The sequence below is a fragment of the Sapajus apella genome, unplaced genomic scaffold (genome assembly GCF_009761245.1).
Source record: "Sapajus apella isolate SASKATOON/1434 unplaced genomic scaffold, GSC_monkey_1.0 scaffold33, whole genome shotgun sequence".
Classification (NCBI taxonomy): Eukaryota; Metazoa; Chordata; class Mammalia; order Primates; family Cebidae; genus Sapajus; species Sapajus apella.
In genome coordinates, this window is record NW_022436973.1 from 6,151,858 (window position 1) to 6,179,535 (window position 27,678).

General features: G+C 45.3%; 1 protein-coding gene across 4 annotated transcripts in view; it reads right to left on the reverse strand.

Annotated features, from left to right (window-relative positions):
• Positions 1-5,610: 5,610 nt before the first annotated feature.
• Positions 5,611-27,678, reverse strand: part of RPN2 (ribophorin II) — a 63,215-nt gene continuing 41,147 nt past the window's right edge. The window contains exons 10-18 of one of the 4 annotated variants that reach the window (XM_032295011.1): positions 22,883-22,974; positions 21,079-21,193; positions 17,755-17,949; positions 16,487-16,573; positions 14,763-14,858; positions 13,116-13,191; positions 10,517-10,646; positions 8,811-8,858; positions 5,611-5,937 (exon numbers count right to left, since the gene is read on the reverse strand). In XM_032295011.1, the coding sequence (XP_032150902.1) occupies positions 5,925-5,937; positions 8,811-8,858; positions 10,517-10,646; positions 13,116-13,191; positions 14,763-14,858; positions 16,487-16,573; positions 17,755-17,949; positions 21,079-21,193; positions 22,883-22,974 (852 nt within the window). In that variant the 3' untranslated portion in view covers positions 5,611-5,924. The other 3 variants (XM_032295009.1, XM_032295012.1, XM_032295010.1) reach the window with 3 other exon arrangements.

A 27,678-nucleotide genomic window follows, 5' to 3' on the forward strand; every position in this document is an offset into this window, starting at 1 on the left:
GAGCCCAGTTGTTTGAGGCTGCAGTGAGCTATGATTGTGCCACTGCACTCCAGCCTGGGCAACAGAGTAAGACTCTGTCTCTAAAAAAAATAAATAAAACAAAACATCTCACAGATTAAAAGTCTAAGTAAGGAATCACTCAGATTTAATATGAAAAAATACAAAATACCTCAATATTTTTATACCGAGCACGTATTAAAATGATATTTTAGATATAATGGGTTAAATAAAAGATATTGAAATTCATTTCACTTGTTTTTTCTCAACTTTTTAATCGTGGTTTCTAAAAACTGTAAAATCACCTTGCTTTTGTATGTGTATTGTACAGCTTGCTTTGTATTTCTATTGGACAGTGCTGGTAGAGATAATTTTTTTGAGAAATTTTGCTGTAAAGGGAAGCAGAGAACTGGAGCCACTGACTGGAGGCCCCTGCATCAGTGATTACCCACCTTTTGCTATTCATGAGCCATTTTACCTGGGCCAAATAGCCCCACACATCACCTACCCTCTGCATGCCTCTGATCAGCATTTGTGAACTTTGTGGGGCAACTGAAATATTCTGTATTATATTTTGATTTGGGTGGTGTCATTACATATAAAAATTCATTGAGTTGTTCACTTAGGATCTGTGCATTTTGCTGTAAGTAAATTAAACCTAAAAAATCCCTGACAACTGTGAAAACTCTGGATGATGGGATGTCTGTTTTGATTTCAAAAGTGTACAAAGTGGGGCTGGGCATGGTGGCTCAAGCCTGTAATCCCAGCACTTTGGGACGCCAAGGCAGGTGGATCATTTGAGGTCAGGAGTTCGAGATCAGCCTGGGTAACAAGGTGAAACACCGCCTCTACTAAAAGTACAAAAATTAGCCCAGCATGGTGGCACGTGCCTGTAGTCCCAGCTACTAGGGAGGCTGTGGCAGGAGACTCACCTGAACCCAGGAGGCAGAGGCTGCTGTGAGCCGAGATCGTGCCACTGTACTCCAGCCCGAGTGACAGAGCAAGACTCTGTCTCAAAAAAAAAAAAAAAAAAAAAGACGAGAGTAGAATCACAGCATCTTAACATAGATGGGGTGAGCAATCTCATCCCCACCCCACCCCGTTTTGCAGCCTAAGACAGTGTCACTGGGGAAGGGATGACCCTTCCCCTCCAAGGGCCTGGCAGCCAGGTCTCGAGTTTCCCAGCACCTGACTATACAAACAACTCCATTCCTCCCAGGGTACAGACCACCTGCTCTCCCTTGGAGAGGAGAAAAAAAATGTGTGAAGCCTGGGAAACCCTCTGCAGGGGGCCACTGTCACAGCTCCTCTGAGGGGCCGATCAGAACAATGGGAGACAAAAGCCCCCTTGGAGGAAAAGCTGCCCTTTGAGAGCTGGCAGCCCACTTCAACCCAGAGAGGCAGGCACAAAGGAGGAGGCTGTGAATGGGAGGCACGCCGGGCCTGCCCCAGACCCCTCCTTCCTCCCGGACCCACCTGCTCATCTCTTTCCTTGGCCTGTCCCAACAAAAGCAAAAGCCAAGGGCTCTCTCAACTTCCAATTAGTTTTTCAAATAAAATAATGACCACTGAGACCTGCTGCTACTTGTGGGTTTTGAGATGAATGCAATTATAGGGGTAAAACCACCACAGCAACAACTCCCATTCTCCGTACCGTTAACCACGGCGCTCATGGGACCCGAAACACTCCACTCGCCCCACAGAGGTGCCGGGTCCTACCTAAAATGGGTGCTATTTTTCTCCCCAAAGAAATGCTCTAATCAATGGGGGACTTGTCGCTTTTAATGATAATCTCTTCTGTTTGTATTAACTTAAAGTTCACAAAGAGGCTTCCCATCCATTACTTCACTTGCTCTCTATTAACAGCCCCGAGGAAGGCAGAGCACGGCACTGCTAGATTCAACTAGAGATCAGAGGAGTCCTCCAGGTCAGCAGGACTGGAAACTGATGGGGCGGGGAGGGAAGGCAGCACTCTCGAGAAGGCTGCTTTAAGACCCCAGGCCCCTCAGGAAATGCTGGGGAGGAAATGAGGGAGCTGGGGAGTCAAGTGACTTAAATAGGTGAATGTAGGCCTGGTATAAACTGTTTTTTTGAGATGGAGTTTTGCTCTTGTTGCCCAGACTGAAGTGCAATGGCGCGATCTCAGCTCACTGCAACTTCCACCTCCAGGGTTCAAACCATTCTCCTGCCTCAGCCTCCCAAGTAGCTGGGACTACGGGCCCCCACCATCACACCTGGCTAATTTTGTATTTTTAGTAGAAACAGGGTTTCTCCATGTTGGTCAGGCTGGTCTCAAACTCCCAACCCCAGGTGATCTGCCCACCTCAGCCTCTCAAAGAGCTGGGATGACAGGTTTGAGCCACCACACCTGGCCTGGTACAAACTGTTGACTGGGCTCCTGCTACCACCACCCAGGAAATAATGACAACAGGATCTAGGCTACTAAGAGCAAACACTGACTCAATGCTAAGTGTCAGGCACTATGGTACATATTGTGGGTGTGGCCTCCTCCAATCCCTATAAAGCCCCATTTTTAATGATGGGAAACCACAGCCCAGAGAGGTAAAGCAAGGTACATAAGGACACACAGCTAATTGGGGAACTCAAAGCAGTTCTGTTTGACTCTAAAGCTAATGCGTCTTTATTCCTCAGAGAAGGACAGGCCCAGGTGCTATTGCAGTGAATAATTTGAATGATAAATCCAATGGATTTCATGAATTTTAAGAGAGAGGCCTGCTGTCGGCTCTGGATTGCTAGACCATCTTGGTTATGGCAACCAGGTTCTTCCCCTTCAGCACTGCTCCAGCACCGAGAGCTGAGTCACTTTAAGAGGCTTCCAGGCCAGACGCAAGTGGCTCCTGCCTATAGTCCTAGCACCTTGGGAGGTCGGGCAGATTGCTTGAGCTCAGGGGTTCAAGACCAGCCTGGGCAACATTATAAAACCCTGTCTTTACTAAAAATACAAAAAATTAGCTCAATGTGGTGGCACACGCCTGTAGTCCCAGCTACTCAGGAGGCTGAGGTGAGAGGATCCCTTGCGTTCAAGGTTAGCCTGGGCAACACTGCGAGACCCCATCTCTCTCTCTTTTTTTAAAAAGTTCCTAAGATAAAATCAATCCTCCTCACCACAGGCCCTAAAAGCCAAGTTTGTTCTGGCATCTATCCCAGCGAGGATGCTGTTCCCGCCAGTGACATCTCAGCTGCTTGGCCTGCTTCCAGCTGGAATGTGCCATGCTCTTGCCCTAGAGCCTCCGCGCTGGCTGTTTCTTTGCCCGGAGTGCTCTTTCCCAGCTTGGCATAGGCGCCTTCTCATTCTTCGTCTCAGCTGAGCCCTCCCAAGCCATCTAGGTAAGAACTGCTTCCTCTGAGGCCCTTCACGTTTGCGATCACTGCTCCCTTTCTCCCTCAGCCAGCCTGCCCATGGCTTGTACCTGGACCAAGGGCAGGGACTGGATCTGTCTTGCTCGCTGTGGTAGCTCTGGACACAGAACACAGCCTGGCACATGGCAATGTTTGCTGGGCTGTGTTGTCCAGCTTCTGTCTGAGTCTGCAGGCCAGCCTGGAACCAGCCCAAGAACCCCTTACTTAGCTGTGCCAGCCCTTTCTCCAAAAAGCTGTTTCCTGACTTCTTTCCTTCCAGCCACTGGCTGTCGTTTGTTTCCAGTGGCCAGGACACCCAGCACCCTTTATACTTCCACCCTCGGGCCCTACTACCCCTTCTCCACACCACTGTCCACCAGCCCCACACCCAGTCTGTCTCCCAGGCCTGCACAGGTTTGATGATAGGTGGGAAGCGCCCGTGCTCTCATCCCACACGCTGCTGGTGCACTTTCCTCACCAGTCTGAGCGGCTGAGGTCCCAGCACATCTAAGTAGAAACACTAAGAGCCACCCAAGAGCAACAGGGAGCCACCATCACCCCTTCCCCTCAGAGTGGGATAAGAAACTAAAAGCGGAGGGTGCCAAAGGCATATGGCTGTGAGAGCCAGGTGGGTATCAGAGGAGCACAGCTGGCAGGTGGACCAGCGCCAGCGTCCCGCTCGTGGACACCTGTGGGGACGGGGCTGACAAACTAGAGCTTGCAGGCCCCGTCCAAAGGGAGGAGGTGCTATTCAGTGGCAGCTGACTGCTGCCGTCCAGTATCAGGCCTGCCATCGACAGCTCTAATTTTCTCTTTCAAGAGAATCCAGAATCTAAAACCAAGATTTTTATACAAAACCTGTCTTCAAATGTTGGTGACTTAATTTGTAAAAAAACACTACAGATCACAAGTTTGCAACCTCTGGGAAGGAGAAGCCTCCTTCCCATCTTAGAGGCATCCCTATAACAGCCCACATCATCCTCTCACCTGTAGGATCCCATTCAGAACCAGCATAGAGTTCCAGAATCTTCTTTCCCCTTTCCCCAATCAAAATACCAATTTCTTCACTGTAGTAAGATCCAACTAGGTTGGAAAGCAATCTGATTAAAATAAAACAACTCTAGCCCCCCAATTCAATAAATACTATGATTACCATATTTCAAAAGTGAACTAAACGTATCATGTTTCACTAGGTTGGTGCAAAGGAATTGCAGTTTTTGCCATTCTAGAACTGGGGGCAATGGGCCAAGGCACATAACTGTAGGTCAATCGGGAAAGACGCCCAGCACTAAGATGCGTCAGCATTCAACTCCTTTACTCCTATGAGGTAGGTAGTTATCTCCTCACTTTTACAGAAGCACAAAAGGAGCTTTACGGAAGTCAAACTACTTGCCCAAGGTCCCACACCCCAGTAAGTGGCAACACTAGGTCTGTCTGGCACCGAAGTCTACGCAGTCAGCCACGCTACGCAGTATTACTTCTCTACGTGCTATTATATCACCTCATGTAATATATGTAATATGGTCGCCCTAGGGCACAACTTCAAAGGGGGCATTCTTGAGACGGTTGTGGCCTTTTAACCTAAAGTAACTCAAGTGGTCAGTGCTCTGGTCTGAATTTGCGTCCCTTGAAAATTCACATTGCATCGAAATCCCCATGCATCAGTTTTTTTTTTTTTTTTTTTTTTTTTTTTGAGACAGTGTCTGGCTCTGTCTCCCAGGCTGGAGTGCAATAGCGCAATCTCGGCTCATTGCAACCTCTGCCTCCCAGGTTCAAACGATTCTCCTGCCTCAGCCTCCCAAGTAGCTGGGATTACAGGCGCACACCACCATGCCCGGCTGATTTCTGTATTTTTGGTAGAGATGGGGTTTCACCATGTTGGCCAGGCTGGTCTCAAACTCCTGACCTCAAGTGATCCACCCACCTCAGCCTCTCTAAGTGCTGGGATTACAGATGTGAGCTACCACACCTAGCCCCAAGACAAAGGCCTTGAGCAGAGGTCCTTGCTGCTACAAGTGGGGCCTTCAGATACCAACAGGGCTCCTCTGCAGACAGCTCGTGCTCACTGCTGGAGAAGAAAGGAAGCTGGCCTTTCCAGGCAGTTCTCAGTTCTCTTAGGAAAGGGGCAAGAAGGACCAATGTATAAAGGCCTGAAGAAATACACCGGCATCAACAGCATTTCCAAATCAGTTGTCATGTTATATACCCAAGGACCCCACCACCCAAAGTACTAGAATAAGCTCTCAATCGGGCCTTTGTTCCTATTATCAACCACTTTATTCCAAAACAATTATACATTTCAACTTTTCAGATGCAACATCTGGGTAGTTAGGAATATTCACAGCATCTCGCACAGTGCCAAAGAAAGAAACTATCAGAGCTCACCAGGTATCTGTTCTGTGTTGGGGAAACTGAAAAACAACAAGCAAAAGTCAACTACAATCTTGACTGTTTCCTTTTTAAATAGTGTTTTTTTTTTTTTTTCCATTTTTCTTTTCAAACTGTGAATTGTTCTTGACTCCTTTTCTTGACATTCAGTTTTCGGGATTTCCATCCTTCGTCTGGAACTAATGTGCTGTTCTGAAAAAAAATGGAGACAAACACAAAATTATTGACGGTTTCAGTTCACTGTTACAGCTCCTAACTGGTGACAACAGGGAGACCAAGGTACTCTCCTGCGATAAGATCCCATTTATAAGGGAATAATCATTTACCGATTCTATTTATGCCCCATCTCATTTTACAAAAGAATGTAAGACAACTAGTTCATAATTAAGCTAATGACGACTTAAATACAAACAACAAAACAAACTCGATAATAACTAAGATAGTGGTATGTGACAACATACGGAGATGAGGTAATTCCAGGCACACCTCTCACAGTGCAAGGCCAAAAACAGAGTGTAAATTTCAACTAGATGAACAGAGAGGAAAGTTTAAAGAATGCTTGTCCTCAATCTCCCAGACTCCAGCTCTGCCAACCAACAAGTGGCCCTTCTGTAGCTTGGAAGATGACATCCTGACCATTCATTACACCAATCTGCACATTCCTGCTGTGTGGCCGGGACCTTGCCAAGTCACACGCAGCCTCTAACCTAACATAGAAACATTCTCAAAAATGGGACTCAGCTCACAGAAAATGTTAAAGGGGATAAAAACCTATCTCCTGTATTCTTCTTTTCCCCTCCGCTGCCTTTCCCTAGGCTCTAAGGAGGGATGGGAACCACAATGAATGAAAAGGACAATCTAGACACACTGTGCAGCTGAGGAGGTGACTGCTGTGAGTAAGCGATTCCAGCAGGCTCCAGCAGGCAGAGGCAGGGCTGCCGACACACACACCATCCTTCAGGGGCAGCTCTTCCCAGGGGTGAGGACTGAGATGATGATGACGGAGTCTTGCAGAAGGGCAGGCTCCAAACCCATTTATAAAGCAGTTCCAAGAGACATGCACAGGCATGGGATTAATCTTGAGGGCTGGGTTGTGCACCCCTAATTCCTTGCCAATATTCAGAGGTTCCTAGGTACACTAAAACGTGTACATTCAGAAATGTTCATGCAGAAAGGATAGCACAAGTATGAAATAAGAACAGCTGAAGGGTAGTGGCCCACAACCCTCGACTGTAGCTACGAACTTATGTCCCATGTCTGCTCAAATCAATGTCTGCCCTTGGATCAAGAGCACTTTGCTAACAGGGGTTTCCTTTCCAACACTAGGAAGTGCCAAATGTCCAAATGATCAAGGGACTTTCCTCTCCCTCAAGCAGTGATCTGGGGATAGCAGAGCGGAAACAGACTTTAGAAATCAAGAGGCCAAGCAAGGTTGCTCACGCCTATAATCCCAGCACTTCTGGAGGCCAAGGCAGGAGAACTGCTTGAGCCCAGGAGTTTGAGACCAGCTTGGGCAACATAGTAAGACCCCATCTCTCTCTCTCCCTCTCTCTCTCTCTCTTTTTTATCTTTCTTTTCTCATCTACTTACAGAAGACCCCAACTCTACTAAAAATTTTTTTTAATCGAGAAAAAAAACTGAGTTATTTAAAGAATTAGAGAACTCAGTATTTAGCAGAAAGGACTAACTCTGAAAGCACATCTCAGACAGAGTGACTATAATTTATGATAGAACCAAATGGGCATAGCCAGGGAATGGGGGTGGGAGAAGGGACTGACTCTGAAGGGGGCACAGGGGAACTCTCTGGAGTGTGGCAATATCGATATCTTGATTGAGGTGGTGGTTACGTGACTATATAGGTTTTTCAGGATTCACAGAATTGTACATTAAAAAGGGTAAATTTTTCTGCAGATAAATTACACCTCAATTAAACCTGAAAAAAAGCTAATAAAACAAATGCAGTTCCCTTCTGTGTTGGGGACTAGGTGACCCAGCTTACGCTCACACATCCCTGGAAAGGCTCTAAATCCTACGCTTTTGTTGATCTCTACTATTTTCAGAGGATTAGAAATTAGATGGCTTTCTGGCTTTGGCAGGGAAAGCCATTTCCAAGGCAAAGGATAAAAGAGAACATGACTTGAAAATTCAAATACCTCCCTCCCTTTGTTGGTCTAGGACAGGGGTTAGCAAACTGTCACTCAGGCCAAATCCAGCCCACCACCTGTCTTAGAGAAGAAAGTTTTATTGGAACACAGCCACACCCATTTGTTTATACAGCCTATGGCTGCCTTCACATGACAGTGATGGAGTAGTTGGTGCCAAGAGACCATATGGCCAGTAAAGCCTAAAATATTATCTGGCTCTTTACAGAAAACTTTTGCCAGCCCCTAGTCTAGAGGAGCAGATCAATGAAGCATTCGATACTCCCTCTCCTTCCCTCCACTTCCCTCCCATCCTAGGACTGGTATGCAGAAGGAGCATGAGTGAGATTTCACTTCACATTTTAGTTTCATGGGGAACAGCCCTTTTAACATACCCTGAGTGCTAGGAACCTGGATTCTGATGCTGGCTTTGATTTGTGGCCATCAGTCCCTCGGAATTTACAGTCTCCCCAAACCACAGTGTTGGGCTCAACTAGAGACTGATGTTACAAAAAGTCTAGAAACAGTGACAAGGTGTGCCAGGATTTGCCATGGGACCATCATTTAATGAATTTTGGATTTTTCTTGTCCTCATCTCAGCTCTCTTGGAAACAGAGAGAGAGGACTGTCTTATAAAGTACACCATGGGATACAGGGAGAATGAAGTCTTATACAGTCAAAGCCAGGCCAAAGCTACTCACTGCAAAGTTATCCCATCAGCTGGGCTAACTCAGGAAGCTTTTGCCCTGGTCCAGTCACAACCTTATCTAGCAAGGTGCAAAACAGCTTCAGAATTCGGCTGTGGCTTAGGGAGGGGTGGGAGGAGCAAGTGGGCTGAAAACTAGAAAGATAACTGACATGCATGAGGTGGGTAAGAAGGGGAAGGGAACCTGCTTCTGGGATGAGTCCACCCTTCATCTTTACCGTAGTGTCCTATATTTTGCCAATCTACTGCTCTGCTCTGCAGCGATCCTGCCAAAGGAAAGAGGGTTTGAGAATCAAGAAAGGACAGTGAGGAGAAATCAGCTGAGGAAAGAAATGACAAACACCCAACCAGAGCTTCCATTAGGACTCACAAGGAGGGCCACAGAAGAGTGGGCTTTAAGCTTTTGAATGGGATACATGAGTAGAGGAGAGGAAGGAGTTACTGATCCTTCTGGGATTCTGATAAAAGCCATGGTCTCTCTCCCCAGAAAATGCGTACAACTTTAGGATTCCAAACTAGGAACTCCTGCTAAGTAGGATGTAAACCAAACGGTTTCTACCCAATTCTCGTCTTTGTTATTATTTTTCATTTATATATATATATATTTTTTAGAGACGAGGTCTCACTATGTTGCCCAGGCTGGTCTCGAACTCCTGAGCTCGAGCAATCCTCCCGCCTCAGCCTCCCAAAGTGCTGGGATTACAGGCATAGGCCACCATGCCCGGCAGATTTCATTCTTCTTGAGTGGGCAACTTCTAGAAAAGAGAGAACTTAGCAGACCACAATCTTTTGGCTCCCTGGGGGCCCAGGCACCAAAGGGAACAGTGTTCTGTTTTGTAAAAACAACAAAGTCCCGGATCTTTCCCAGGTACAATGCACAGCCACCAGGAAAAGGCTACTGCAGGGTGGAACAATGAACCAGCTGCCACTTCTGGTGCTAAGGGAAGCTCTGGTGGGCCCTGGATTCCTACAGGAAAGCCAAGGAACGTGCCTGTGCCGAGTCTCCACAGCGGAGTGCTTAGAAAGCTCACAATGGAGACTCTGGCGGAGATGAGACATCTTCTCCCACCCACTGATGGTCTCCCTGAAAAAGCCTCTCTCTGATCCTAGCAACCTAACTGGCAGCCACACTGAGGGTACACTATAGAGTTACATTCTTCCAGCAAACGTCCTGGATAGAAGAAAGCAGCACATCTGAAAATGATTTCTTCCAAAGGTAAAAGCAATTCTGACCTTTTCTTATTGGACTTTGCATGCCTGAAATCACTCAGGTTCTAATAAAGTCAAATCAATGAGAAACACCTTTGTGACATTTAAATTTGCCTCCAATTCTGTTTCGAAAAGTCAAGCTGCCAGCAAGCTGCCCTCACGTCAAGGTCTGTCCATCTGTGTGACTCTAAGGTTGTCTAGGTCCCAGGCAGGTAGCACAGGCTACTGAGGAGATACTCCTTGCTGGGAGCCTCGGCAAAACCTGCTGCAGCGTCTGTGGGGAAGAACACAGACCCCGTGCTTTGGGGACAAGCTCCTGAGCTGTGAGGGGTTACCGAGGAGCAACTCTCGGGGACGTGTTGAGGGTAGGGGGTGCAGGGCAGGGCAGGATTCTCTGTGGCAGCAAAGAATTTTTGCACAGCTAACGAATTAATCTTCTGCCACATCTACTAATACATTTCATCTTCATAAAGCAATTCTTTTCCTCTCTCACTCTATTGTACTGGGTCATAAATTACTATGGTTTTAATACATTCAAAGCTGATCACTAAGGCCCTTGTCTGACTTCAGAGTGCTTATGGCTTCTGTACTGGGCTAAGTTAAAGTGTCACACTTGAACACAAACCATTTTGCCTCCTACCATTTAAAGAACCAGGCTGGCAGAGTGGAGTAATTCTAACCCTTCTCTAGATCCCGGGCCCACGTCCAGCCTTACCTCTTAACTGCCTGGTGGGCCAGCATCCGATTGCCAGCCAGAAACGTCACACTACCCAAGATGGCCAGGTACTTCAAGGTCTGGAACATGTTGAGCTGAGTCCAGTAGACATACATGAGCCCCAGCATAGCTGCAGGAAGAGGTGCCACGACATCCAATTAAGCGAAACACTAACGATTCCCTGGGGTTGAGGAGAGTTAGGGGCAGCAACTGCTGGATCATGAAAAGATTTGCAGTCCTGGGCCAGCTTGTTTCGTTCCTTTGCTCTGATGCCAAAATGTAACTAACTTAATAGACTTGTCTCTCAGCTGTGGCCACCAAGAAATCCAGGGGTGGCCAGGCACAGCGGCTCACGTCTGTAACCCCAGCATTTTGGGAGGCTGAGGTAGAACTGCTTGATCTAAGGAGTTTAAGACCATCCTAGGCAACACAGCGAGACCTCCTGTCTACTAAAATTTTAAAAATTAGTCAGGTGTAATGGCCCATGTCTGTAGTCCTAGCTATTTATGAGGCTGAGGTGGGAAGATCACCGTAGCCCAGGAGGTCAGCGATGCAGTGAGCTTGATCACGCCACTGTACTTCAGCCTGGGTGACAGTCATACCTTGTTTCAAAAAAAAACCAAAAAACAAAAAACAAAAAAACAAAAAAAACCACACACACACATAAGAAAACCCAGGGGTAACAACTGAACTTCAGTGACCTGTGCTATGTTCCCGCTTACATCTATTTCTCTGCTTTTGTTTAAAACTTCTGTCATGTTATAGTTAGGATTCATTTCATTTTTCAAATTCTTAACAAAAATACACAGGATATAAATAGGCCAGCCACAGGGGCTCACACCTGTAATCCCAACACTTTGTGAGGCCAAGGTGGGTGGATCACCTGAGGTCAGGAGTTCGAGACCAGCCTGGCCAACATGGTGAAATCCCGTCTCTACTAAAAATACAAAATTAGCCAGGCATGGTGCGCATGCCGCACATGCCGCGCATGCCTATAATCCCAGCTACTCAGAAGGCTGAGGTGGAAAAATTGTTTGAACCTGGGAGGCAGAGGCAGACGCTGCAGTGAGCCAAGATAGTGCCACTGAACTCCAGTCTAGGCAAGACAGATCAAGACTCCGTCTCTAAAAAAAAAAAAACCTGTAAGGATAATTTGCCACTGTGACCAGAAAGGGAGCAAGGAAGAGCCAGGAAGAAGGCTGAGTGAAAAGGAGTCAGAGCTGGGAACAGAGAGCCCTGGGGTCTGGTCCAGGCTCTGCCCTCACCAGCCACTTAACTTCTCTGAGCCCAAATTCTCCCACCTTGTCAAAAGGGATCATAATTCCTGCCCCAGTCAGCCTCATCAGGCTTATGATGAGAATCAAATGAGAAAACATACACGAAAAACACTCTGGCAGGAAAAGCTATGCCTCTCATCAAATCTATATTCAGGTTTTGTTCTCAGTCTGACCCCAGAGGGCTATCATTCAAATCCAGTAACTGAGCTAGAGAGAAAGGTCATCCTGTCAGTTTTGCCCAGGTGGATGACGGATAAACTACAGTAGGGGATCTTAACCATTTTTGAGGTCACGGACCACTGCACCATAATAATCTGATCAAAGTCACAACTCTCTTTCCCTAGAAAACACAGACATTTGCCTAGAATTTCAAGGGATTCATCTATGCACCCCTACAGAATCTGTTTACTACGGGCACACAGAGGGTGACTCCTGAAAAAGGCAAATAATTTTTAAAATATTAAGGTCAGGCCAGGCATGGTAGCCCACACCTCTGGGAGGGCAAAGGTGGGAAGACTGCTTGAGCCTAGGAGTTCAAGACCAGGTCTGGCAATACAGAAAGACCCTGTCTCTACAAAAAATACAAATATTAGCCGAGTGTGGTGGCACATGCCTGGAGTCCCAACTACTCTGGAGGCTGAGGTGGGAGAATCACCTGAGCCTGGAAGATCAAGGCTGCAGTGAGCCATGATTGCATCACTGCACTCCAGCCTGGGTGACAGGGCAAGACCCTGTCTCAGAAAAAAAACAAGAAATATTAAAGTCGAAGTGAAATGCAAGGTACCCCTGATCCAATAGCATCAAAAGCCTCAGAAATGCTTAAGTGATTTGTGAATTTACTGTCTCATTATGTTTAGGCTGTTGAGGTCCTAAAGTCTCCAGAGAACAACGCTGTAGTGTAGAAAGGACTGTTTTCTATTACTGCACAGACAGAGCTGCCAGCAAATGTGAAGATCGATATGGTGGGGAAAGATAACCTTTGGAAACTGCATTAATGCTCTTCATCCAGGAAGATGGCTCAGTGTAAAGATACGATAAGTGAGTAATCTCTGGAAAAGAACAGGGTTATTAACTGAGGGTAAATGGTCTGTCAACAGTACAGCAGTACAACGGAAGCCCAATATAATGACAGCTGTTCTAAGTGATGGACCAAACAGGTTTACCATCATATTAACTGTCCTGAAAGGCCAAAAGGAAGAGGGAAATGTTATGCTATTAAGTCATTACAGTTAATAGGTTGTAGGTCTACTTAACTGGGCTTTAGCGTGGGCAAGCTAAATGTCAGAGGAGGTTAAATGGAATTAGCAGCCTGGGGCACTTACCAGCATGTCCCAGGTGAAATATAATCGTGCTTGGAGCGAAAGTGAAGTTGGAGACATTGGCACCAATCCGGATCCACTGAATGATGGGGAGAAATAAATTAAAAAGGCATTAGAACTTCAAAGGGAGGCAACACATGTCACGCCAATGCTAATCCAATCAACAGACTCAGGGCTTAAAAGTTCATGCATCCTAGAAGGACAGGAAATTCTTCCAAGTGACAACCGCCTTCTTATAAGCCCTTGAGAAAACCTGTTCCCTTTCTTTAGAAAGGCATGCAGCACCTGCTCTCAAATGGGCTCGTGTAACTCAAACCCGAACAGCATTTTTAATGATGACAAAAAACAGGTGAGACCATGAAGCTGAAAGGTCAGAAACTGCATTTATAAGGTAACTGACACCCCCCTAAGTTCTCTAAGAACTGGTGAGATAAACCTGCTGGCAGCTGGCAGCATTCATGCTCTTGCTGGGGGTTCCATGTCTTCTGAAATTCTCATCACTCAAATATAAGAGCAGGTGCCCATACCCTAGGTCTGGTTTCTGAAAACCTGTAGCAAGGCCACTAGATTTAAACAGTTATTTTTATTAAAATCAATAAATTAAATAGGAACACAGGCAACTTTCCAAAAGACCTAATGAGTTTTTTCTCAAAATTCTCTGAGCTTTGATATGCATTCATGATTGTTTATAATTTTAAAAAAGAAACAGAAAAACACAATTGGCTAAAAAAAAAAATTTCAAATGGTACTAAAAAGGAGAAGCGGTAAAAGTTGCTTCCTCGTATTCTCCAGAATGTCCTCTCCTCAGAGATGGCCGACACTAACACATAGCGCCTTGTAAAACTTTTAAATTTTGTTTTGAGACAGGGTCTTACTCTGTCGCCCAGATTAAGAGTGCAGGGCTCACTGCAGCCTCACCTCAGCCCCTCAAGCAGCCAGGCCTACAAGCGCACATCACCACTGATTTATTTTTTCTAATTTTCTAATTTTAATAGAGACAGGGTCTCGCTATGTGCCCAAGCTGATCTCAAACACCTAAGCTCAAGCGATCCTCCCACGTTGGCCTCACAAAGTGGTGGGATTACAGGCATGAGCCACGGCACCCAGCCACCTTTTAAAACTTTACAGAGGATCTACTAAACACACTACCCTACCCCTTGCCTTCTTCACTCAGTAACACATCTTGGCAATCTTGTCCTATCAGTATATACATCTACCCATTCTTTGAAAAGCTGCGTATTATTCCATCGTATGAACTTTAGGTTGTTTCCGGTTTTCCGCCCCAAGCAGTGCTGAAATGCACAGCCTCTGTGCTATTTTTCATAGCTATCAGCATCGGGCCTCGCTCTGTTCACACTAGATCTCATCTGAACCTTCTTACAGCATCACGGTCCATCCACTTTTGTTATTCTTAGTGTCTGTTAGGTACCTTCTCATGCCCACTTGTTAATGGGGCAGTTTATTTGGCTGCTCCTTCACAGTGGGAACTTTTGGTCATTCTAAAACGTCTTGACCATCAGTTCAGGTCACAGCTGCTGGACCCCTCTGGAGCTTTTGCTGAGGCCAGACAACACAGCCTCCTTTGGAAGGGCTGCATCTGCCGGGTCTGGCGCCAGACACACGCTGCCCATGCTAATTACCGCCACTCACCAGAGCAAAGAGCAGCAGCAACGGCGAGAGAATCAAGGCAGTGAATGTATTGGACACCACGGTGGGGGGCCTCTTCTCAGGCTCACGGAACAGGTGCTGCCGAAAGACACACCAAGAAGACTTCAGAATGTGCCCTTCCCATCTGGGGCGGCCATGTATACCAGGGACCAAAGCATCAACATCAGTTGTAAAGAGGATATGCCACCCAGAGGCTAAAACCTCTTGGCAGCAAGTGGCCACGTGGCCTTTTGCCTCTTCCCAATCCTGGCTTCTGATGCCAGAGGTCTCCTTCCACAGACACTGCATTAGCCTCAGCTCACTGCTTAGCCAAAAACCCTTTGTTAAACCAGAAGGCTGGACAAACATGCTGATGATATTTCTTGGTTTTGTTTCTTTCTCCTGAGCAATTCTATATGAATTCTCTTTGCGAAGCTCACCTAGATAGTGTGGCCTAGCAGAAGCAGCAATGGTGTGGGCGTCCGGAGACCTCTGTTTAGGCCCAAACTGGTATGTATGGCTGTGCGACCAGGTGGCAAGTCGCTGTCACTCTTTACCTCAGTTTCCAGCTGGAAAAGTGGGGGTGGGGAGGGCCATGACCACCCTGCTAGACTTGTAAAGATACTCTAAAGACCAAATGAAATAGGGCATTTGATTACGCCTTATAAGCTGTAACTCATTATGCAAACAGAACTTTTTAAAAAAGGTTTTTCCTCCAATATATCAACTCGTGCCTGTCTTTTCTGCTTGCCAATGCCCAGCCTCCCCAGCTCCATGAGGAGGCAGCCCCACTTGAGCCTCCTGTTCCTAAATTTTCACCTCTGTTCTTCTTTGCTGCCACTGCCATTAAAGGATTTCTAACACTGTAGCAGCTGCTGCCACCTACTTCACCCTACAAATCAGCCAGCGTTCTTCATCATCACAATTACACCTAACAGTGAGCTGCATTTTACATTCTTAAATAATGCTGTAGCAACATGAAGAGGAGTTTTAAAAACAATCCCACTACTCTACCCTTTGGGCACTTGTTTTTTTTTTTGTTTTTTTTTTAAAGGGAATGACAGCAGGTAGTCTATAGTTTTCAACACTTCAACATTAATTCATACGTAGGTTTCCAAGTATGATCATTTCTCAAGATTGCAAAACTGTCCACTGAATGGATCCACCTGTTTCCTTAACCAGTACCTAAGTGTTCAACAATTATTGTGTTTATTTTGTAAAGGGCTTTAGCAACATTTCAAAACCTTTCTTTACTCGTCTGTCATCAACTTTGATTCTCACAACAGTCCTGTGTGCAGGGCAGGACCAGGCTTGCCTATCCAAGGACTTGAATGAGGAAGTAGAGACAGCCCTGTTCTCCCAGGTGAGTTTTCCCACCTGTCACCCCATCAGCCCTGATGTATGCAGCAGCAGGGAGAATAAACCCTAAAACCACCTGTGCTCATGGCTAACATGCTGTGGTCGGAGGGTGGAACCTGCTGGATGTCAGGAAAACCAGACTCAGGTTCTCATTTCATCTCCAACTCTGCGGGTTAGTCGCTGGACTCTTTAAACCTGTTTGCTCAGTTCAAGGACGGGGCTGGCATTTACCCTGCCTAATCCACAGAGTGTGAGGATCAAACTATAAAATATCATGAAAACAAGCTAAAGGGAGCAGAGCCACAGTCCAGGGCTTTGCTGCCCTCTCTTCTCCCCCGTGTTTAGTGGATAAGTCCTTTGGGATATACCTGAATTTCCTGTTTTGGAGTGAAAAGGTTCTGGGACAAGACAGTTGAGGGAGCTTCTTCCTCAGGGAACTTGATGACCACATCAGCCTAGAAAAATAAGGACAGTCTTTAAAGGCACAGGGGCAGAGAAATGGGTGAAACTCAATAGATAATATTCTCCGACTCATGTCTAAGACCATAACTGAAAAAAACTCCAGGAAGTCCAATCACTTCTGATACATTAGTTGACAAATTGAGGCAGTAAAAATTTCAAGAACAAAACAAGTATTTGTTGAAAATGCTTTTTAGAGCAAGACTTCTAATTTTCTACTGGTTTAGTAGCCCCATAGATCTGCTTAATACAAAAATCCCAGCTGGTACACAGGCTGTTAAAGTTGCAATCAGAAACTGCTTGGTGTCCCTGGAAGTGCAATTTAGTAATATTTTAAAAACAAGACAAAGAAATGAGTACACACTCTCATACAAAAACAGCCCGAAGTCCGGGAGAAGAAAAGAAGCCTCGAATACAAGTGAGTCAATCACCATTCAAAGCCTGCGATTTGGCCTTTGCTACCCTTCCAAGCTCATCACCTCCTGCTTTTGACAGGATTCAGGTGCTCTGGCTCCCACTGCACTGTAAGCACCTTGAGCTTTTCTGCAAGCTGTTCCTCAACAATCACCCCATAGCCCCAGATCTGATAAACCCTTGCCATTCTTCAACCCCCTGCTCTAATGCCCTGTCTTGCAAGACGTTTACTCTCATCACACCAATCCAAAGTGGGGCATGAAGGGAGGCATTATGTAAACGACAACATGCTATACAAATGTTGGTTATTAGTTAATTAGCATTTTGCACATTGTACAATTCACTTTTCTACATCATCCTGAATTATTACCAGAATTCAGATCTCATCGCTCCCATGAGCTATGCTATCTCTCTCAGGCCAGGGCCTTAACTTTCACATCTATGTAACCCCCATAGTGCCTTGCTATAGTATGAAAACCACCTTCCTATATAACGTATATAGAAATTAACAGATACAAGCACTCACAGTTTTATCCTTCCTTCATTCACTTAAAATTTTTAAGCACCTACCATGCTGCCAAGCCACGTGCATGACCCCAGGACTATCTATGGAGCCTGCACACAGTGCCTCGCCTCCCAAGCTTATTTATCGCACTTAGGAGGTACAGGCAAGGCGAAGGTGAAGAGCCCCATGCCCCTGAAAAGGAGCCACCAGTGCCTGGGGCACAGCCACTCTCACCTGGGGGTGCATTCAGGCACATACCACATTCCAGAGGATTGGGTTCTTCAAAGTGGCATCTCCAATGATTAAGTAGAGAGTGTAGGTGCCAGAGGCAGAATCAAATTCAATCTTTCTTTCAGAGGTATCCAGTTCAAACTTGTACACGTTCTTGTTGTCTGGCTCGGCAACGAACACCACTTCCTGGCCAGTCTTCTGGTTATGGAGTCGGACAAACGTCTAGATGGAAGAATAATACAACCTTTCATCTGATAACTTCAAAACTCCGCCTGGGCCCAACACTGAATCCACCAGGCAGCAGACAGTTAGCTCTTTGTCACGGCGCGAGTTCTGGGATCTGCCAGACCTGCCCGAGAGTAGACGGAGTAGCCATGCCACCCTAGTTCCTAGCTCAGAGGTAACTTTTTGCTGGTACAAGGAAGAAAATTTAACTTACTGATCCAGCCAATTCTCGTCTAGTTGGAGGCTGAATGCCCGGTTTGTGGATGATTTAAGCCCTTTGCTATTGCTGCAGTTTCTTTTTCCTGGCAGCCTTTTGGTCACTTTGCTGCCCAATTAACTGCTTCACCAGAGGGTGAAAAGAAGGGAAATGAGGTGGAACTGCAAGAGGCCCATTTTTAATTTCCTAGTGCCTCCAGCTAAAGATTTAGTAGAGGAGCCTTGGGTATTGATAGCAAGGCAGAGTTCTAATCAAGCAGAGCAGCCAGTGTCATGGAGAGAGCCTCGGCTTGGAAGACAGATTTGCTTCCACTACTTATTAGCCGAGCAAGTTACTTAACCACCTTATGCTTTGATTTCTTCAACTTGAAGGCAGAAAAATTAACTTTCAGATGTGGCATATCTGTGTGAAGATTTGCAATACAGTATACAAAGCATTAGTGCAGGGCATGGTATTTACTAGCTAGTCAACAAACAGTAGTTATAGCAATACAATAGTACTGAAGTCTAATCACTTTATCTCCCCAAATGGCACAAGAAACTAAGGTGTCTGTATATTAGAACTGGACAGCACTTTGGGAGGCCGAGGCGGGTGGATCACGAGGTCAGGAGATTGAGACCATCCTGGTCAATATGGTGAAACCCCGTCTCTATTAAAACTACAAAAAATTAGCTGGGCATGGTGGCGCGTGCCTGTAATCCCAGCTACTCAGGAGGCTGAGGCAGGAGAATTGCCTGAACCCAGGAGGCGGAGGTTGCGGTGAGCCGAGATCGCGCCATTGCACTCCAGCCTGGGTAACAAGAGCGAAACTCCGTCTCCAAAAAAAAAAAAAACAAAACAAAAAAAAAAAAAAACAGAACTGGGGCAAAACTTTATATCCACCCAGAGCTTTTCTTTCTTTCTTTTTTTGAGACAGAGTTTCACTCTTGTTGCCCAGGCTGGAGTGCAATGACACAATCGTGGCTCACCACAGCCTCCACCTCCAGGGTTCAAGCAATTCTCCTGCCTTAGCCTCTCAAGTAGCTGGGATTACAGGCATGCGCCACCACGCCCAGCTAATTTTGTATTTCTAGTAGAGATGGGGTTTCTCTGTGTTGGTCAGGCTGGTCTCAATCTCCTGACTTCAGGTGATCCGCCCCTCAGCCTCCCAAAGTGCTGGGATTATAGGCGTGAGCCACTGCACTCGGCTCAGGTGTTTCAAAATAAAGAATTCAACAAGGCAGGTAGGTTGACAGATCCAATTTACAGATCATAAAGCACAAGCATTAAATGAGTTTGCATGGTGACAGAGCCAGCACTGCATCTACAGAAAACATACATCTCATTTGTTACTCTGTACCTGAACAACAAAGAACAATCACCAAAGCATTTAGGCAAAGGGGCCCAGAGATATGAAGCACCCCAACTATAGCAATTACTCTTGGACAGGAATGGAATCTGGGAGTCCAGATGCCAGATCTCCTTCCTATCAGAGTCAAGTGCAGGCATCTGCCACGTTCATCCCCAAAATGCCATCTCCACCTGGAAGGTCTCTAAGCCATGATTCTAAAACAGAATCTTGCAGGAAACAAGTATTCAGTTGAAGTTACATTTCCTCACTAACTCTCCCTGCTCTAACCTTAATCCTACTAATTTCGTCTTCTAATTTCTTTTCTTCTTTCCATTAAGCTATTAGGTTGGCAAATGTCATTCTGGGAAGAAGCTGGGGAATGCTAAGAGACAGAAGTACTCAAAGGTCAGTTATCCTTGGCTAAGGGCCCTAGCCAAGCTGTCTGGAGTTTAGGAGCAGGGAGGAGAGAGGAGCAGGGGACTCCTGGGACCGTAGCCCTAGAGGAGCATGCTCCTGGGGCACAAATGCAACAACAGCTGCAGCTGCAGGAAACAGAAAGCAAGAAGGTGCCCAAGGAAATCCATTTGCCTCTGAGGTCTGCCCTGAAGCTGCCTCAAGGCAACTAGCCTGCTGGTTCTTGCTAAAGCATCAGTACAGGGTACCCTACACCAAACTAGGTCCCACATGCTTGTCTTTCAGCATTCAAAGTATTTATGTGAATCTTCCTTCACATAACACTAAAGGCAGGATATTCTCAATCAAGGGGGGTGACAGGCAGTGTGGGAGTGCGGGTGTCTGAGTGGACACAGGCCATATGAGGTTCTCCCTTCCTTTCTCCCTTCCTCCCTGTACAAATAAATGAGGTCTCACCATATTGCCCAGGCTGGTCTCCAACCCCTGGGCTCAAGTGATCCTTCCACCTCAGCCTCCAAAGTGTTGGGATTACAGGTGTGAGCCACCACGCCTGGCCAGTATATTCCTTTTAATCAGAAAGAAAAAGCCTCAGGTGGGGCGAGGTGGCTCATGCCTATAATCCCAGCACTTTGGGAGGATGAGGCAGGCAGATCGCCTGCGGTCAGGAGATGGAGACCAGCCTGGCCAACATGGTGAAACCCTGTCTCTAATAAAAATACAAAAATTAGCTGGGTGTGGGAATGCACGCCTGTAGTCCCAGCTACTCAGGAGGCTGAGGCAGGAGAATCGCTTGAACCCAGGAGGCAGAGATTGCAGTGGGCTGAGATCATGCCACTGCACTCCAGCCTGGGTGACAGAGAGAGACTCCAACTCAAAAAAAAAAAAAAAAGAAAAAGTCTTAATTCAGTGTGACTCTGCCTTAAATACCTCTTTTCAATACCAGCTAATTTTTAAAAAAGAAATGTGTATTCCAGGTGAAGGATTACAATCGATAGAAGGGTGAGAGTGTCACGTGAGAGAACCTTATGCACTGTCAGGGTTCAGTCAAGATCTGAAAGCAGGAATCTGAAATTCTCTCTAGTCCTTATTACAGAACACACTGTAAACTCTAGTGAGCATTCGTATTTCATTCAGGTTAAGAGAACTGTCTGGGCATCTTCCTGACCTGATGAGGAGTGAGTTCAGCACCAGTGTTCACATCTACCAGCTGGAAGAACAAGGCGAAGTTCTGGTGGCTGTCTGCGATGAATGTGCCCGTGGCTTTGGCTGGGTAGGTCACCCTGAAAGAAACATTATACAGTCAGTCTTCAGAGAGGATCAGTACATCTCTGAGAACGGGCAAAGACATACTTCCCTTCATTCCCTGATCCTCCCTCTCTCACAGTAACACTGTTATGGACAGACAGATGTGGAGAGCTGGCTGCAGCCTGGGGGCACACTGGACTGATAAAGCCCAGACTGAGAAAAGTGCAGAATAAACTTTCAGCAGGATCTGGGGAAATGCTGTGTGCAGACACTTGTACCTCTGGGCTTTCACTCCAAGGACCTAAGGCTCTCAACTCCACCAAGTCAGGCACCATTGGAGCTCACGTGTGGCCTCTGCAGGCACACAGGAGAGTCGAGCTGGCAGAACCACAAGGAGAAATAATCACAAGATTGATGCCAGCAGCACACATGAGCAGGGTCAAGACGGGGGGTAGGAGATACAAAAGAAAGAAGGGTACTTCCAGCTTTTTCTTTTCTTAATGTCTTATTTTTTTCCTGGACGCTGTTTTATTTTTCTGTGCTGAAACTGGGCTTCATTTTGGGAAAAGTCATTTTCCCACAAGGCAGACTTGATGAAGAAAACTTCTCACAGCTATCTGCTGGGATTTTAGGGTAAGATGGCCAGGGGATAAACCAGTCAAATGTTCATAGAGCTCAAACCTGGCTCTATTTTATACTCACATTTTATACTTACTGGTAAGACCAACTCTTCATCTGTGCAGGGAGTTAAATGACAAAGCGCTCACACAGACAATAAATACTTCAGTGGATTCTCAAACAGTGCTCTTATCTCCAATATCACTACAAAAATAGCCAAGCCAGAGACACAAAGGCCAACTCTACATGATTTAAAAGAAGCAGCTGCTTGGCTTCCAGCCTCTGGCTAACATCCCATCTTCAAAAAGACTTGAGGGTTCACCCTACTGTCTTCTGGCCACAGCTATCCTAGTTGAGTAAAGTTGGAGTCTGGACTACACCCAGATATCTAGATTCTCCCTGCACCAATAAGGATCTGGGGAAGGGCTGATAAGCAGGCTTCTTACAGCATTCTGGCCCAACTCCAATCAACTGTTAGTGTCTACTTAGAAGATTATGTTTAAAAAGATTCTAAGGCTGCGTCTGAGTTCAGCGGGAGCAAATGCTATGACTTACTAGTAATGCCTCTATGGACCTGGGAAGGGAACGACAGCCCTAGTGCTGGGTATCTGCCATCTTAATTTTAAGCACCTAGGAGGCTTCCAACAAATTTCAGACCCACCATGGACCAGAAAGAGCTGCCATCAGGTCACTAAAAGCAAATTCAGGACTGCGACGATGAGATTGCCCCAGAATGTAAATTAATACCTTGCTTCCTTCATTGAGAAGGTCTTGTTATTTTAAAAATTGTCATTTGAACTAAATAATGTGCTAGTGACATAGCTGACTGACAGACTAACATCCTGAGGTAAGTGCCTTATTTTGTTGTGGACTGGTAATGAACAGTTTGTGCATGGACTAAACACTGTATAGACAACTTCCAAATTCGCTTAGATGCCTCGCTTAGATGCAGGACCTACACCAGAGAACTACAGCCTCTTTAATTTGGGGTGCAAGCCGGATGGCTGCTGACAAGAACTGATGCCTGGAGGGGCTCAGTGCCTAGGCATACTCCTCTCAGCTCTTGAGCCTCAGCTCCCTGAGGGCTCAGGTGGCATATCACCTACCGGGTAGTTTTGGGTGCAATGCTCTGATCCTTATCCACGGTGGAAAGATCAACATTTGTGATGCCAACTTCAGTGGAGATCTTGACTCTGAGCTAGAGGAAAATAGAGAAGACAGTTGCCAGGTCAGCTGGTGGGTGTACAGGAATGCACATGCAGATATCAAGTTTTCTCTTCTTTAAAGTGAGTAAAGGCAGGAAAAAATCCTAGGACAAGGGTCGTCAAGGATGATAGTAACACTGACCCAGCCCAGTTATATTTCCAACCTTTACCATTCTGAGGCCTGTCTTTTTCTGGCTTTGGATGGATGGTATGCATTAAAAAAAAAATAGAAGAAGAAAAAGGAAAAGAAAAAAAGTGAATCTTTTCATGTGTCCTTTAAAATAAATAAGGTACCTTTCATTCAAATCAGTAAGAATTCAGTTCTAATGAGAGTTAGGATTTACTGAGTGCTTACCATGTGAAAGGCACTGGCTTTGTAAAGACTATCTCATTTAATCCTCATAATTCTGTAAGGTACTGCTTTTCAGATAAGGAAATAAAAGATGAGAGATGAAGCTGCTTGCTCAAAATCAGACCTCGAGGAAGTAATCAGGCCAGTTTCGAGCTCAGGCACTCTGACTCAGAATCCACACACTTCACCTCCTTGTTAGACAGCCAGTGTAGTTACCTGTACTGTTCTCCAGGTACTTCTTATTCTCCTTCTGGGCATGTGGTAGAATTCTACTTCCCTGCCCCCATGGAGTCAGGTGTGGCCACAACTTGCTTTGGCTAGTGAAATGTGGGAAGAAGTGAAGTGCGTCACTTCCAGGTGGAAGCTTTAAGAATCAGTGCATGAGGCCGGATGCGACGGCTCACGCCTGTAATTCCAATACTTTGGGAGGCCAAAGCTGGCGGATCACAAGGCCAGGAGTTCAAGACCAGCCTGGCCAACATGGTGAAACCCTGTCTCTACTAAAAATACAAAAATTAGCTGGGCGTGGTGGCGCATGCCTGTAATCCCAGCTACTTGGGAGGTTGAGGCAGGAGAACTGCTTGAACCAGGACCCGGGAGGCAGAGGTTGCAGTGAGTTGAGATCGTGCCACTGCACACTCCAGCCTGGGCTACAGATCGAGACTCCATCTCCAAAAAAAAAAAAAAAAAAATCAGTGTGTGAGTCTCTCCTCTCTTTTCCTGACATGCACACAATATCCAGAGCTTGATCCTTCAGCCAGGGGTCCTGGCGCAAAGATGGGCAAAAAAATAAACCTTTGCTGTTTTAAGCCACTGAGATTAGGAGTGTTATAAGCACAAACCAATCCATGTTGACTCTTACAGTGTCTGAATTTTATATGTCCCTTATAAACATCTTCACTAAGAGGGGCTAATGCCAGTAAATAAGAAATTTTAAAATTAGATTAAAATCAATGTAAATATCCAAAAGAAACAGAAAACATGTTAAATTTCTGAATTAAAATCCGAGTTTGAATGTGCAAATTATGCAAACCCAAGGCACTTTTATGTGCAAACAGATCTACAAGCCTTCCAAATATTTGATAGGTCTAAATGTAACACTTAAGGAAATCCTTGCCAAATGCACTGGTTTATAGTCTAAGTCAGGATCAAGGAATAGAGATAAAGGGCTGGGTAAATAATTGAAGGATAACTTTGGCAGTTTCCTAAAATGTCAATATTGAGGTGTGACAACCTCAAATCAAGGCCAAAGAAGAAAAATTAAAAAGCGGTAAAAATATCTATCAAGTAATTCTTTCTAACAGCCTTCTTTCCTGCCTCCATAATAACTATTTTATGACAACAGCCTCAATTATCATGTTGAATAGGGGTGTTCTGTTTTGCTTAAAAAAAAAAAAATATATATATATATATATATATTTATATTTATATTTATAAAGATTTATTACCAGAAGCTATAAGGATATTACCATCTACTTTTGAATACATAGCCACCTATTAGCAGGATTACATTTAGCAGCATTGCCTGTCACTGAGTCTAGGCAACTGGGTGAATTATGGCAGTGGAGGAGGAGGGAAGATGGTCCATCAGGCCGAATAGATGCCCCCAAGGAGGAGCTAGGAATCTCTACTTTGGCTCTATGGGTTCTCTGCTGAGTTAACTGTGTTACAAGTCATACAGGGCTCAGAACCAGAGCAAGCTTTCCTGCATAAAGCACAACCCGACAGACACTGACATAATTTCCATTGGAGGACAAACCGGAATGGAAAGTTCAGGCAAAGAAGTACCCAAGAGCTTTGATCAGACACCTGCTGAGGACACTTTCCCTGTAGTATGTGGAGCACCTAGGTGCAGGCAATACACAGAGATGGCAAGAAATCCTTCCTGTCCCATATACAAACCGTAATTATAATAAATCAGGTTGCTGCTTTAATGCAGGGATGTACAAAGTGCTACGAAAGCACAGGAGAAGGAACTGTGACCCAAGTCTGCCCATGGGTGCCTCCAACTAGGGAAACATTCCATACATAGCAAGAAGAATAAGGAGGAGGCCTGATGGGCTTAGCAGCCCTCCAATTTTGGGAGAGGTAGGAGGATTAGCAGTATTCCAAGCTATAAAAATAATTGGTCTTTGTAATTAACTACTCTGCAATCTTCATCAACATTAACTAGATAATTCCCTGGTTATTTCTGTAACTCATTCTCTTAAGAACTCATTCATTTAATTTGTAAATGTGATCTTCCTACTGAAATGCCCATAAACAGGAGACTAGCTGAACAAAGAATGCTATGTGCATATTATTGATTACTATGGAGCAATTAAAAAGAACAAACTAGGCCAGGTATGGTGGCTTGTGCCTGTAATGCCAGAAACTTTGGGAGGCTGAAGCAGGCGGATCATTTGAGGTCAGGAGTTCAAGACCCACCAATATGGTGAAACCCTGTCTCTACTAAAAACACAAAAAAATCAGCCAGGTGTGGTGGCGCGAGTCCCAGCTACTCGGGAGGCTGAGGCAGGAAAATGGCTTGAACTGGGAGGCAGGAGTTGCAGTGAGCTGAGATCATGCCACTGCACTCTAGCCTGGGTGACAGGGCAAGACTCTGCCTTTAAAAAAAAAAAAAAAATTACGTGTAAGGTCTTCAATGTCTCCTAATGATAGTGATAAGGAAGCCATCAGCTTTTAGGTTTTCACCTAGAATCCTGACTCTAAACTCTCAGCACTAACTTGGCCACCAAGGCCTGCTAATCGGGATCCAGCTTCGTGTTTGTCCTAAAGACATCCTGAGCATCTCCAGACAATGCAAACACATGGAGTGAGCAAAGGGCAAGCAAGCCGCAGTGAACTTGCATCATTTTTGGTTTGCTCTCAGCCCTAATTTTAAAAGGTTTCCTAAGTTACAGCTTTCTTTGTTGCACAGAAACACTGTAGGGCTGTTCTTAAATAGGGAACAGTTTAAAACAAATCCTTCAGCTCCTAAAATCTCACTATAAATGGGTCTCTGGAAACACTCAAAAGAAAAGCATTTTTATGCTACTCTTTTAAAGCAAATTTAGAAATAAAAATCATAACTTTTTCCAAAGCCTTCTTTTAAAGAGTTCCGCGTAGGATCCCTGTTGATTACCTGCTTCTTACTTCTAACCAACACTGTAGGATTCGTTTTTACAATAGGAAAGGGACTTATTTCTCCACTTTAAGTGCAGCTAAGCCTGCTTTACACTGGATCATGCTATTCCTTTCTTTGCCTGCACCACATGCCATATACATCTCAAAAAATGTTTTAATGCCAGGAAATGCAGTCTTTCTGCTGGGAGTAATAACACCCCTGTTTAGCTTATTACTGTCAAAAATGATGGTGCATTAGGGGCAATTAATGCTATGAAAGCTTCCAAAACCCATGCTTCCCCTGACAGCCAGTCCAAGGTCAGTGAGGGCTATTACAGGACTTCCACACCAAACCACCCTTAATGCACTCTGACCAATGTGTCGAGCATCTCTTGGGAGGACAAACAGGACCCAATGACCTGCTCTGAGCCTCTAAGTGTGACTATTACTGAAATTACAAAGAAAAGTTGCATCTATGGCAAAGGTCAGAGCTGACTCTCTCTCTCCCTCTCTCCTTGCCTCTCCCTTTCTCTCTTACACACACACAAACACACACACTGCGTGTACACGTGCGCAAACACACACACACACACGCACACACACACACACACACAGAGTTCTAATGTAATAAGGAGGGAGACAGAAGATTTTGTAATGCTTACTCCATCACCAGGAAGGAAAAGGACAGCAAATGGCCTCAATGGGGCCTTATTATCATTGCATGAACAACAGCTATTAGCCATTTCTGCTATTTTGTACCTAGATAATTTTCCCAACAATCATAGAAACACTTGGACAAACACCAGATTTGATGTTACAAAAAGCCAAGCTGTTACAGTCATCAAGACAGCATGGTATCAGCATAAGGACAAAAATACAGATTAATGAAATAGAATTATGAGTCCAGAAATCAACCCTTACATTTATGGTCAAGTGATTTCTACAAGGATGTGTCAAGGCAATTCATCAGGGAAAGAACAATCTTTTCAACAAATGGTTCTAGGACAGCTGCAAAAGAAGACTGGACTCCTATGTCACACCATACACAAAATTTGACTCAAAATGAATCAGAAACCTCAGGGTAAGAGCAAAAGTATACAATTCTTTTAAGAAAAGTAGTAAATCCTCATAACTTCGGATTAGGCAATGGTTTCTTAGACATGACGCCTAAGGCACAAACAACAATAACAAAATTTTTTTTTTTTTTTTTTTTTTTTTTTTTTTTTTTTTTTTTTTTTTT